This window comes from Gigantopelta aegis, chromosome 4, assembly GCF_016097555.1.
Source record: "Gigantopelta aegis isolate Gae_Host chromosome 4, Gae_host_genome, whole genome shotgun sequence".
Taxonomy (NCBI): Eukaryota; Metazoa; Mollusca; class Gastropoda; order Neomphalida; family Peltospiridae; genus Gigantopelta; species Gigantopelta aegis.
In genome coordinates, this window is record NC_054702.1 from 81,611,490 (window position 1) to 81,626,576 (window position 15,087).

The 15,087-nt window shown below is 43.2% G+C and overlaps 2 protein-coding genes across 2 annotated transcripts in view; one reads left to right on the forward strand and one right to left on the reverse strand.

Moving 5' to 3' along the window:
• Nucleotides 1-7,624, reverse strand: part of LOC121370025 (opioid-binding protein/cell adhesion molecule homolog) — an 87,726-nt gene extending 80,102 nt beyond the window's left edge. Inside the window, 1 exon segment of the mRNA XM_041495120.1 lies at nt 7,442-7,624. Within this exon segment, the coding sequence (XP_041351054.1) occupies nt 7,442-7,624 (183 nt within the window).
• Nucleotides 7,625-11,433: 3,809 nt separating this feature from the next.
• On the forward strand, nt 11,434-12,582 carry LOC121370026 (histidine-rich glycoprotein-like). The gene has a single exon (XM_041495121.1). It carries the CDS (start codon nt 11,434-11,436, stop codon nt 12,580-12,582), a length of 1,149 nt encoding a protein of 382 aa, XP_041351055.1.
• Nucleotides 12,583-15,087: the final 2,505 nt, after the last annotated feature.

The window sequence follows — 15,087 nt, forward strand, 5'->3', positions numbered from 1 at the left end:
CAAACAAACAAACAAAAACGAACAAAAAAACCCCAACAAAACAACAAAAACAAAACAAAAAACAAAACAAAACCACCAACAAAAAGAATCAATAATAAAAAATAAAATAAAATAAAATAATAAAACAGAAAAAAAACCCACTTATACAATGATGACATTGACAGTAATAATGGTAGTAGCTGTAGTAGTGGTAGCAGTAATAGTAGTAGTGGTAGTAGTAGTGGTGGTGGTGGTGGTAGTGGTAGTAGTAGTGGTGGTGGTGGTGGTGGCGGTGGTGGTGGTGGTAGTGGTAGTGGTAGTAGTAATACTATTAGAAGCTGCTTTCCCCCTTTGTGTATATATATGTATTCATTTGTGTATTTGTGTTACGTTGTGTACGCGTGCCTGCGTTTGAACGTACGCGCATTACGCATGTGTGTGTCTTTGTGTGTATACGTATGTGTGCGTGTAGGTGTTTGCCCCATCTCTATCGCTGTCTCTCTCTCTCTCTCTGTTTCTCTCTCTGTTTGTCGCTGTCTTTCTGTAACACACACAGAGAGAGAGAGAGAGAGAGAGAGAGAGAGAGAGAGAGAGAGAGAGAGAGAGAGAGAGAGAGAGCGCTTCGACATCAATGACTGAATCCTGGAAAATCAACATTCTTAGCGCGTTTTCTAAAGTTTCGATTGAGCTTTCCTGGTATTTGGACAAAGGGCACTAACTCCATCTAATCAGCAGATTACTTCTAGGTACTTTTGTGAATCAATGTCAAGGTGTATTGTGATTCAGTCTTTCTTGGTGTAGACTCCAATGAGAAACCTTCATGCTTTAGAGGAGTGGGGACAAAGCAGCACATATATTGGCATGTCAAGATAAAAATAAAAATATTTATTTTATATTCAGTAATATAAATCATTGTAAAACTGATGAGCAAAGTATTTACACATGTATAAATATGCATTTCTACACAACATCCATCTGTTTAAAATTCAGCAGTTACGACATCCACATGTTACAGCGTGCGTTAAACATTTAACAGTTATGACATCTAAATACGTTACACTATTGAAAGGTGTGCATTTAACATTCAGCAGTTAGACATCTGCATGTTACAGTAGTCAAACGTATACGTTAAAAATTCAACAGTTAGACATCATCATGTTACATTATTGAAAATGTACGTTTAAAATTCAGCAGTTAGACACCCCCATGTTAAAGTATTCAACAGTGTACGTTTACATTCAGCAGTTACGACATCCACATGATACAGTACTTAAAAGTGTACATCACGTTCTTGGTATCAAGTATTAATCTGCCGAACCCTCGAACAGACTTTAATCATGATCGTAATATTCATGGAAAAACATCTCTTTTGGGAAAGCTGTCGGCGGGCCCGGCTCCGCGAATCGCTTTATGGTCATGGTGAGAGTTTAATATCGATCAAATGGTCCGATCTGAGCCGTGTTCATGCACCAAGCCATCTGTGACTGAGCAAGGCAATAAAGCAATAAAACTGACAACTCGTTGTGAATTTGAATTCTGTATTCGGAGGGGTCTAATATTTCTTTACCTCTTGGTTTCGATGTGTCAGTCCAATCAAATTAATCAACATAAGGCTATTGGCAGGATATTGAATTCTGCTCCCGGGTCAAAATTAATCAACTTTTGGCTAACTTTATTGACTCGGAACGTTAAAAGGAAATGTGTTGGGACGTGGAAACAAGTTTTTTTTTTCATTTTCCACGAACATGTTGTATATGTGTGCAGTTTTAATGCCACGAGACTTGTTTTACACCTATTTCAAGCATAGTTGTAATTAAACCTGTCCATAAATACCACCGAATGGTCTTTGTGAGTAAGAAACAATTAATATGCAGGATGCATACATGCGTCTGAAGTGTCCTTAATAAACTAGTCGTTGTTATACAGTTTGGTCTTTGCAGCGAGTTTGATATATTGTATTTGTATGAACGGTATTAAGTATTTGTTCAAAATTGGATTTTTTTAAAAGTGCATGCACTTAAAACCATAAGATATCACTGAAAATGACGGCATGATACCCATAATAAAAACAAAAAAAGTTTTATTTAACGACGCACTCAACACATTTTATTTACGGTTATATGGCGTCAGACATATGGCTAAGGACCACACAAATTTTGAGAGGAAACCCGCTGTCGCCACTACATGGGCTACTCTTTCCGATTAGCAGCAAGGGATCTTTTATTTGCGCTTCCCACAGGCAGGATAGCACAAACCATGGCCTTAGTTGAACCAGTTATGGATCACTGGTCGGTTTACACCTACCCATTGAGCCTTGCGGTGCACTCACTCAGGGTTTGGAGTCGGTATCTGGATTAAAAATCCCATGCCTCGACTGGGATCCGAACCCAGTACCTACCAGCCTGTAGACCGATGGTCTAACCACGACGCCACCGAGGCCGGTGATACCCATGAACCCGTCAGGTTATTCATCTGTATGATGACAGCCATTACTAGAGACATCTTGATAAAGAGATGGTGGCCATACAAGGTGTTCTGTGCAACAGGTTCGATGTATTATATACTCTTCAAAAGAAGAAACGCAAAACCACATTGTCGTAACATTTGGAGAATTGATTTAATTATTGAATGGTGAGTCCGATAATTACCAAATGTTGCAGGATTGTTCACAATTCACTCTAGTCCATTGTGAGTAAGTGATAGGACACACCACCAAGGTCAAGGTCATCTGGAGTCAATACCGGGGGTGGCCTCCGCGTGTGTTGACAACTGCCTGGCACCGCCTGCCCATTGAAGCAACCAGAGTACGGATGACGTCCCGGGGGATGCTGGCCCACTCGGCCTGCAAGGCTGCTGCCAGCTCGGGCAGGGTCTGGGGCTGTGGTTGTCGCTGTCGGAGGCGTCGGTCCAACTCGTCCCATAGATGCTCAATTGGGTTCAAATCCGGTGATATCGATGGCCAAGGAAGGACATTAATGTTGTTGTTCTGTAGGAAAGCCGTTGTGAGACGTGCTGTGTGAGGCCTGGCGTTGTCATGTTGGAACACTGCGTTGGCGTTGGCCATAACTGGAACGATGTGTGGCCGGAGGATCTGGTCGATGTAGCCCTGTGCATTCAGGTTGCCCTGCACGTGGATCAGGTCAGTTCTGCCAGTGTGTGAGATGGCTGCCCACACCATGACACTACCCCCGCCGAATCTGTCCACTTCCTGCACGCAGTTTGCCGCATAACGTTCACCACGACGCCTATACACGCGACATCTTCCATCATGACGTCGGAGCAGAAATCGGGACTCGTCACTGAACCACACCTGTCTCCATCGCAGTTGAGGCCATTGTCGATGAATCTGGCACCACTGCAGTCGGAGTCGACGGTGTTGTGGTGTTAAGATGACACCTCGAACTGGACGTCTGGCACAAATTCCTACCTCACGTAGGCGGTTCGGTACGGTCTGGTCGGATATCCTGCGCAAACCTGGTATTGCTGCGGCTGTGGAGGTGGCAGTAGTCAATCGTTCCCGAAGGTGGCGTACCCGGATGTAGCGGTCCTGCCCGGGGGTAGTGACCCGTGGTCGACCGGATCTAGGGAGGTCACGTGTTGATCCATGTTGCTGGTAACGGTCCCACAGTCTGGAGATGGTGCTTGGGGACACATGGAATGCCCTGGCAACGGCCGTTCTGGATTCGCCTGCGACTAGTCGGCCGATGGCATTGTTTCTCTGCGGTTCACTGAGACGTGGCATGTCCTGGATTGTCAACTGTCGGCCAGATACAGAGGCCAGGCAAGCGAACACCCTGCACTTTTATACTGTCGGTGTTCATGTTGCATGTGCAGACAACGCACGTGCAGTGGTGACATGGTTTGCACGTGGCTGCGTTTTTGCGAATATTCACATTTTGGAACTTTATTGTACAGTAGCTGCGTTTTATCGAATGTAACCGTGGGAATGTGTTTGGGACATGCAATGACCTTATATTCACAAAGCATGAACCGGTAGGAAACATAAAATCAGAGTTATAACCCATTTGTACCCTTTTGCGTTTCTTTTTTTGAAGAGTATAGTTTTGTATATGAATCGTAGCCCAGTGGTAAAGCATTCGACTGATGCGCGGTCGGTCTAGGATCGATCCCCGTCGGTGGGTCCATTGTGCTATTCTCATTTCCAACCATTGCACCACGACTGGTATATCAAAGACTGCGGTATGTGTTATCCTGTCTGTGGAATGGTGCATACACAATATCCCTTGCTACTAATATTTAAGTAACAAACGTTTGACATTCAATAGCCGATGATTAATAAATCAATGTGCTCTAGTGGTATCATTAAACAAAACAAACTTTAACTTTGTATATAAATGGTATTGCTTGAAATATGTATACACAAATGCAGTTTCAATATTCAAAGTACACACTGTTAACATGATAAGATATCATCTTTGAAGATAACTGCACAGGCGATACATTTTAAAATTAAACAAAATCTGCAGTGAGTTTACTCATACGCGAAAAGTGTTAATCTCTTCACGTCTGCTATGGATTTTACCAGCAATTCCTGCTGTGTAGCAACACCGAGTGATTACTCCATTGAAACTCGGCCTCTCCTCGTGTCGGGTACAGCGGTATTGACAAATCACGCAGCGCTCTTGTATTTCCGGTTGATCGTTACTCCAAATTCCGATGATTTATCTGAAAGAGCATCTTGGATGCCATTTGTATGTAACGTTGTTTGCAGAGCTAAATAGGAAACCCCAGCATTTTGGGACCTGAGATGAACGCTTTCAAAGTCGGTTTCAAGCATATGGGAATTTACTACTGGAAATAATTTCGGGGAAGCATTATTGACCATGATGTAAGATGTAAATTTTAATAACGATATGGTTTATCTTTGACATGTAACTTCCACAAAAGGATAAAAGGTCGCAGAGGCAGACGAAATGAATTTAATAATATGATTGATAACGTCACAGTCCAAGACGGTTGGTGCTGCATTATCGCAATACTCTGAATATTGCGATAATGCAGCACCAACCGTCTTGAGTCTCAACGAGAAACTTATGATACGGATGTCCGAAACATGTAACAATCTGACACAACTGGTGCTATGTTTGCAATATATGGTTTGTACTATGTTCGTATACATAGTTTCAGTGGGGACGTTTAGGCCTATACAACTTACAATAACTTACTGATAAAATACTGTGGCATGTTCTATCTCATCTCTAGAAAAGGAAGGAAGGAAATGTTTTATTTAATGACACACTCAACACATTTTATTTACGGTTATGTGGCGTCACACATGGTTAAGGATCACACACATATTGAGAGAGGATTCCGCTGTCGCTACTTCATTGGCTACTCTTTTCGATTAGCAGCAAGGGATCTTTTATATGCACCATCCCACAGACAGGGTAGTACATACCACGGCCTTTGATATACCAGTAGTGGTACACTGGCTGGAACGAGAAATAGCCCAATGAGCCCACCGATGGGGATCGATTCCAGACCGACCGCGCATCGACTGGGCGCTTTACTACTGGGCTACGTCCCGCCCCTCTGGGAAAGAGTAGTCCATGTGTCAGTAAAACGGTGTGAGTACTTCATGAGTCAATAGTAGATCACTTCTGACACTAACATATTAGGGGCGGGATGTAACTAGTGGTAAAGCGCTCGCTTGGTGCGCGGTCCGTTTGGAATCGATCAACGTCGGTGGGTCCATTGGGCTGTTTCTTGTTTCAGCCAGTGCACCATGACTTGTGTAAAAAAAAAGAAAAAAAAAAAAAAAAAAAAAAAGAAGGTCCCGTGCTATGGGCTATCCTGTCTGTGGGATGGTGCATATAAAAGATCCCTTGGTACTAATGGACAAATGTAGCGAGTTTCCTCTGTAAGACTAAACGCCAAAATTACCATATGATTTGACATCCAATAGCCGTTGATTAATATATCAATGTGCCACAGTGATTTCGTTAAATAAAACAAAATACTTTAGTAAGATATTAACATCCGTCGTGAACAAATGATAAACCTTCCTTTACTGGAGAGAAGGACGATAGTAACCCATCAGGTCTTCCCGGTGCGTTCACCTTGCTGTCACAGGGGCGAAACGCCACTGGAAATGGCCGGACTGCCACACACTGTAATAATTATAGTTCTACTAGAACTAACAGCATCACAACTTTCTTATACGACATGTTTTATTTCTGAATTCGCCGTATAGAAAACGTCAGCTGTGTAGACAACCAGTGTGTTCTTATAGCTTTGTCCGTCACCCACCATTCAACATTAAAATTAATATAATCTTAATAACAGCAGTTCGTGGATTTTGCTAACATTGCATATAAATCACGAATGATGAATAATAATAGTTTAGATTAGTAACAGTATACTGCAACTAGTCTTCACTTTTCGTCGATGGTGAATAATAGATAACAATATTTTTGTGGTAACAGTGCGATGTTTATTCTTCTAATGACTGTTCTAAAAAAGTAAACTCATCTCTGTGATAAAGCGTACGTCTAAGAAGATACAGGTTGGTGTGGATTATTTACTGTTACAATCACTGGTCCACGACTAATCTAACATCGTCTGTGGTATGTGTTGCCATGCTTAGAAAAGCGTATATGCAAAATTCTTTTTCACGTGGTTAACAGCTAATAGTAGATGACTAAACTGTGTTTTTGGCTGTCGCTAAATATTCCTAGCTTGTATGTATTCATGTGATATTATTTAGCACAGTCTTTATAGAAAATCTTTTAATCCGGGTAGCATGAGTTAAGGCAATTGAATGTTAGGCATTTGACGTGTATGTCATTCACATTTTGCAAATATAAATTTTACGTTTACAAAAATACATATTTTTACCGGCAACTGAATCCATGCTTTAATTGTTGAAAGTTGATATAATTATAAGTTAACTTGTCCATGAGGAGAATAAACTCGTGTTTCTCCAGACATTGCCGTGAAAAAAAAAAATATTGAGGGGAGTGATTAATTTCTCCCCTAACTTTATGGGGAGCCATTTAAGATATTACCATATCAACAACTGATATTGAATCTTTATGAAATAGTATTTTGTTCAAAATTCATACACTGTTTCTCTTTCTCCGTCCAGATGCCCAGGACGTTTTTTATTATTATTATTTTGCTTTGACAGAATGTCCATCCACTTTTACCGACCTGGGCACACACGCTGTCGAGGGTCAGACGCTTGCAAACATTGTACTTACTTCAAGATAACTTGCTCTGACTAGAAGCTTAACTAATATTGGAATGTATTCCCTTCTTATTGTTCAGTTAGATAGCTGTTCAAGAATTGGCACTGTGCATGCTAGTCAGATACATAACTAGTTTCATTACTGTGATTGCACTTCCATGTTAATTCCTTCACCCAAGCAGACTAACACTGCTGATGAGAAAATATTACTTTCTCGGGGAATGAGCACATGCAATAAGAGTCAATAAATACGGACACGCCGGTGCTCCAATTGGCGCTCATTATTGGTTGCATGCCCTGTTCACTTGAAGAATGGCCCATATAAATTGGTGGCCGTGACGTGGCAATCATCCTCAACGCTACCTCAAGATTCTTCCATATTAACATGGCCGCACCACTTGATGGCATCACTGACACTGTTTGTACAACAAACATGATTCAGCCGAGTGGCGCGGACGTCTTTACGTGTCCACTGGCGCTCGTCTGCCAGCTAAAGAGGGGCTCGCCGCTCGTCTGACGATTAAGAGGGATTCGTCACTAGTCTGCTAAGTAAGAGGGTCTCGCCGCTCGTCTGCTGGCTAAGAGGCTCGCCGCTCGTATGACGATTAAGAGGGAATCGTCACTCGTATGCTCGTATGCGATGTCAATGATATTTACGATGAGTTTCATTATCTCTTTGTTTGTAAATTTTTTCATGACTTACGGGTCCAGTATATACATTCATATTACTATAAACGACCAAATATTTATAAATTAAAAAAATTAATGAAAAGTAAGCGAATCGAAATATTAAAGAAATTAGCATATTTTATAAATGTAATTATTAATAACTTTAAACGTCCCTTTCCAAACCAAACAAAAATATATAATTATTATTACGATGACATGATTGCTTATAAACCGGCCTCGGTGGCGTCGTGGCAAGCCATCGGTCTACAGGCTAGTAGGTACTGGGTTCGGATCCCAGTCGAGGCATCGTATTTTTAATCCAGATACCGACTCCAAACCCTGAGTGAGTGCTCCGCAAGGCTCAATGGGTAGGTGTAAAGCACTTGCACCGACCAGTGATCCATAACTGGTTCAACAAAGGCCATGGTTTGTGCTATCATGCCTGTGGGAAGCACAAATAAAAGATCCCTTGCTGCCTGTCGTAAAAGAGTAGCCTATGTGGCGACAGCGGGTTTCCTCTCAAAATCTGTGTGGTCCTTAACCATATGTCTGACGTCATATAACCGTAAATAAAATGTGTTGAGTGCGTCGTTAAATAAAACATTTCTTTCTTTGATTGCTTATAAGTACTTGGCCACTCATGATGTATATCCAGATTATATTTATATGAACACCAACTTGTGGTTTGTGTATAATGATGTTCTTAAATATGTACATGTATCTAATGCATTTAGAGTTTTTGTTATACATATTGTTCTTATAGAATTTTATTTATTGGTCTTTGTATATGTTTATTATCAACCATCTTGTCATGTGAATGTTATAAATTTTATATGTATATATTCCTCCTATGCCGTTGTGCAACGGCCCGAGTGTAAATAAATTATTGTCTTGCAAACTAAGAGGGGCTCGCCGCTCGTCTGCCGACTAACGCCGCAGCACGGCAGTTCCACTCTGCCCGGCTGACGGGGATCAAGTGGCGCGCGCTTGTCAGTGTGTCGAAGCTACTTGTCGTCTGCTGCTGGCTCATCAACCGGTGTGTGCAATCTTGAACGCAATTAGGGCTGGTTTTCTCTTCAAAATGGTGGTGTTACTGACATCAGTAAACATCTAACTTTATACTTTCTCATTACGTGTTATGGTGCGGTTTTCGGTTCTTCGCACAAGCATACAGTTATATTCCAATCGATACATTTTTTTTTTTACCTTCCATTCACTGTACATTTCGTCTTTCAATCGATGTATGTTTATTCACCACAATTTGCTAAACGCCAACATTTCTATGCCGTCTAACCGATCTTTAATGTATATAACAGTTGTTTGTTTTTCAATCAGTGTACATATATTTTCACATTATTATATAATAATACTCCCCACCACAGTTTGCATTTCGTTAAAACACACACACACACACACACACACACACACACAATTCTTTTAACCATGTTCTGTCTGTAAATAGTTATTTTTCAGTCTGTGTATGCTTATTTTGTAGTCATTACATAGTTATTTTGCAGTTATTACTAGTTATTTTCAAATTATTGCCTAGTTATTTTGCAGTCAATGTACCTTCCAGTCAGGGTTTGTTTTTTCCAGTTAGGGTTTGTTTTCTTCCAGTCAGGGTATTTTGTTTCCCAGTCAATCTAGTTATCTTTCTGTCAGTTTATTGTTGCCTTCCAGTCGATGTATATATGTACTTATTTGTCAGTCAGTGTAAAGCTATGTTACAACATATAGCATGTGGAAATATTTAGTTCTGTGTATCGTTAGCCAGTCAAGAGTTAATATAAGTAGATTTGAATAGGAATATTTACTTTAGGAAAACAACCCAGTGTATGTATATATTATTTATATTCCACACGCACCTATTAGTTTTAAATTCCAGTACATATTCCTTTTGTAATGTTATCCAAAATACACGAATTAAGCCAATTAACACTTTATCAAATAGCCACTAAGCGGGTCCAGATATTTGAAGTTCTTCCAAGTTTTTGTGGAACATTTATTATATTCGAAACGGGCAACGTTAGCTCCCGTTGTCTTCGATTTACTTTAAGAATAAGTTCTTACATGTAAACGATCAAACCGATAAAGACCGTATTTCTGCACAATGCAGAGTCGGTTGGGATTCGGCAAAATGGTGGTTGATTCCATTAATCTCTGCCTAGTGTCTTGTCTATAGGAGGACAGCCACCTCCGAGGAGATCCTTTACTAGATAATAAAGCTTTCTGAGCAACGAGGGCTGCCACTCTCACACTAGTTTAGTAAATCAAAACAAGCAAAGGACAAAGCCCATTAGAATAAATATAGTTGTGTTAACATGCACTCACGAATCACTGTCAAGTCAGTGATGATATCAGGTGTTGGCGAAAGATGAACATATCCTGCCCCACCGGTGGCACCCGTCACATTTACTGCCCCACCGGTGACACCCGTCACATGTACTGCCACCTCACCACCGGTGGCACCCGTCACATATACTGCCCCACCGGTGACACCCGTCACATGTACTGCCATCACACCACCGGTGGCACCCGTCACATCTACTGCCCCACCGGTGACACCCGTCACATGTACTGCCCCACCGGTGACACCCGTCAAATGTACTGCCACCTCACCACCGGTGGCACCCGTCACATGTACTGCCCCACCGGTGGCACCCGTCACATCTACTGCCCCACCGGTGACACCCGTCACATGTACTGCCACCACACCACCGGTGGCACCCGTCACATCTACTGCCCCACCGGTGACACCCGTCAAATGTACTGCCCCACCGGTGGCACCCGTCACATGTACTGCCCCACCGGTGACACCCGTCACATGTACTGCCACCACACCACCGGTGGCACCCGTCACATCTACTGCCCCACCGGTGACACCCGTCAAATGTACTGCCCCACCGGTGGCACCCGTCACATGTACTGCCCCACCGGTGACACCCGTCACATGTACTGCCACCACACCACCGGTGGCACCCGTCACATCTACTGCCCCACCGGTGACACCCGTCAAATGTACTGCCACCTCACCACCGGTGGCACCCGTCACATGTACTGCCCCACCGGTGGCACCCGTCACATGTACTGCCAACCTCACCACCGGTGGCACCCGTCACATGTACTGCCCCACCGGTGGCACCCGTCACATGTACTGCCACCTCACCACCGGTGGCACCCGTCACATGTACTGCCCCACCGGTGGCACTCGTCACATGTACTGCCACCTCACCACCGGTGGCACCCGTCACATGTACTGCCCCACCGGTGACACCCGTCAAATGTACTGCCACCTCACCACCGGTGGCACCCGTCACATCTACTGCCCCACCGGTGGCACTCGTCACATGTACTGCCACCACACCACCGGTGGCACCCGTCACATGTACTGCCCCACCGGTGGCACCCGTCACATGTACTGCCCCACCGGTGACACCCGTCACATGTACTGCCACCACACCACCGGTGGCACCCGTCACATCTACTGCCCCACCGGTGACACCCGTCAAATGTACTGCCACCTCACAACCGGTGGCACCCGTCACATGTACTGCCCCACCGGTGGCACCCGTCACATGTACTGCCACCTCACCACCGGTGGCACCCGTCACATGTACTGCCACCACACCACAGGTGGCACCCGTCACATGTACTGCCACCACACCACCGGTGACACCCGTCACATGTACTGCCACCACACCACCGGTGACACCCGTCACATGTACTGCTACCACACTACCGGTGACACCCGTCACATGTACTGCCCCACCGGTGACACCCGTCACATGTACTGCCACCACACCACCGGTGGCACCCGTCACATCTACTGCCCCACCGGTGACACCCGTCACATGTACTGCCCCACCGGTGAAACCCGTCACATGTACTGCCACCTCACCACCGGTGGCACCCGTCACATGTACTGCCACCACACCACAGGTGGCACCCGTCACATGTACTGCCACCACACCACCGGTGACACCCGTCACATGTACTGCTACCACACTACCGGTGACACCCGTCACATGTACTGCTACCACACTACCGGTGACACCCGTCACATGTACTGCCCCACCGGTGGCACTCGTCACATGTACTGCCCCACCGGTGACACCCGTCACATGTACTGCCACCACACCACCGGTGGCACCCGTCACATGTACTGCCCCACCGGTGGCACTCGTCACATGTACTGCCCCACCGGTGGCACCCGTCACATGTACTGCCACCTCACCACCGGTGGCACCCGTCACATGTACTGCCACCACACCACCGGTGGCACCCGTCACATGTACTGCCACCACACCACCGGTGGCACCCGTCACATGTACTGCCACCACACCACCGGTGACACCCGTCACATGTACTGCTACCACACTACCGGTGACACCCGTCACATGTACTGCCCCACCGGTGGCACTCGTCACATGTACTGCCCCACCGGTGACACCCGTCACATGTACTGCCACCACACCACCGGTGGCACCCGTCACATGTACTGCCCCACCGGTGGCACTCGTCACATGTACTGCCACCACACCACCGGTGACACCCGTCACATGTACTGCCACCACACCACCGGTGGCACCCGTCACATGTACTGCCACCACACCACCGGTGACACCCGTCACATGTACTGCTACCACACTACCGGTGACACCCGTCACATGTACTGCCTACACACCACCGGTGGCACTCGTCACATGTACTGCCACCACAGGTGAAAAGTCCGTCATTTTATTTACACGAATAAATGTGCAAGATATCACCAAAGTGATGAAAAGGTATGCACAAGTTCAAAATATGGAATAGCCTTTATTTTATTTCTGTGGTGATTGAAAGGATACATACAAGAGCCGTTTTCTACGATCGAATTTCTTGTGGACCTTTTCCGCGTCCCATGCCTGCGTCTCTCTTAAAACCGCGCAGACGGAACAACAGTTTTTGCGGCATGAATTAACGTTATCGTTGTCATTTGTGGAATTGTTTTGGTATTATATACCTTATACAAAATTACGTTGGTTATGTCTAACTGATCCCTGGTTATATAACACTCAGAGACAAATAACTCAATAACACTTTCGTATTTGTATGGAACTGTAGATATCAGCACTGATTAGTAGCAAATTACTACATTCCAGTATCGCATTCGGTATGTTTAATTAACGGATATTTTCTGTATGCTCGACAGAGTCTTAAGGACAATGACATCTTTAGGAAGCAATTGGTTTCAGCGTTAGAGAGGCGATATCATCGAGAACAACGTCTTCTATATGAGTACTTGGATATTTTATTCTCGACAAAAACGTGTTATCGTTAGGGCCTCAAGGGTTTATCATTTGTGGATGAATTGTAAACTGTATCCTAAATTACATTTCTATGAGTCTGCACATCCATGCAAAAACAATTATCGAATAAGTTGTGTTATAAGAATTTAAAAAATAAGTTTATTTCGCAGTAGATTGATTCATGTCTAATTCAATTCTAATAAAACCGTAAATCTATATCCCACGACTCGTGGAAACATATTCAAAAACAATATTCGAAAGTTCAAAGTATCTTTTTTTTTCTAAATTCAGAAAATAATAACTACGACTTTTTGTTTGTTTTTACAATAATTGCTTACAGATATGATCAATAAGACAAGAAAAACGTAGACATAATTACTGCGTGGGCAATAGGCAATTCAACGCAAAATAACTAACAAAATCCAAACTGTTTAGTTTTTAAATTTAAAAAGAATATACTGAATTTGTAACCATTTTAAAAAAGGTTTTTGGAAAATAAAATAATTATTACATTATTAAAATTACAATTTACTTATATTTTCTTGCTTGGAATATGAATATTTCTATAACAATGCATTTCTTGACATAGTAATATTTTGTAGTATCTCAGTATCAACGTTTGTCTAACATAATTTCGTACGTATGCATTTATTAGTTCTTCCAAACGGCCAAACAAAATTTGAAATAATTTGACCAAAGGTCATTACAAAATTTAATGTATTTATCCGTATAATGGTTTATATTTAAAACATGCTAAGGTAATATAGTTTGTTGTTTTTTTAAACGAGAGGAATAAACATGCTAGGACCGTTTATATTAATATATTATACCTAAACTGTTTACGAAACAATTCTAATACACATACATTTTAATTCTGATCGGGATAATAGGTCGGGTACAACGTATTTTAAGAATCCGTGTGCATAAGCAAAAATAACAAAATAATGAATGACGTCATAATTAATTTTAAAAAGTGACAGAGGTCCTTTTCTTGCCGTCAGACGTGCAACATGCAATATCTCTTGTGGTATCTAGTGACGTTTGCTTGTCTCTCAACGATCACCTCATCAGAGCTAATGATGAAACATGACGGCTGTCCCTAACACGTCTAACTAGTTCCTTTCACCAGGGACTTAGGCAAAGGTCTACGTACGTTATAGCGCTAAGAACATTATTGAAATAATTATATATTATTATAAAAATGAGAGGAAGATATGACATTACAAACCCACAAGGCAGACATGATAGACTAAACAACCGAAAACATTAATTGTAAAACTATTATAATGCAATGCGATAACGAAGAGTTAACTTGGGAAAACAAGTTTACGAGGCCCACGTTTAGCATGTCTTAAGTCTCCAGTGTGGTTTATCTTGATCTGGCTTCACCGCTATCCTAAAGTTTGGTTAGTCCGGTTTTTTTGCCATTACGCATCACTGAAAAATCAGCACAGTATAATTTAGTATCATCTACTGTTTGCAATTACACATGGTGCAGCAATTCCTTGTGGGTTTAGCACGGTTCGGTGAGGAGGAATGATGTCTAAGATCTAAGCGTCATCGTCGTACATTACAGACAGTTCGACAGCAGCTAGATCAGGGGACATAGCTCGCATGGCACCACGTGGATGTGGTTGCATCCTGGGTATAGCATGGTGGCACGTGCAATGTGAGGCTAGGTCTCTTGCTGCTGCAGGTCATGTAGTTGTGAGACACATGTCGGTAAACAGGAACATCATGCTGCAATATGTTCTTATTTGTAGTTGATGACGTTTCCTTGTCCCCTGCACATGTATATTTGGGTACGATGATTGATGATAAGTGAATCCCTGCCCATGCTATCACACTTCTTCCAGTCCAACCATTTGTGCTCTACAACACAGAATTTGGAGTACCGTTCACAACGTTATGGCCGTACATCCCTCGGCATAGCAAGGGTTA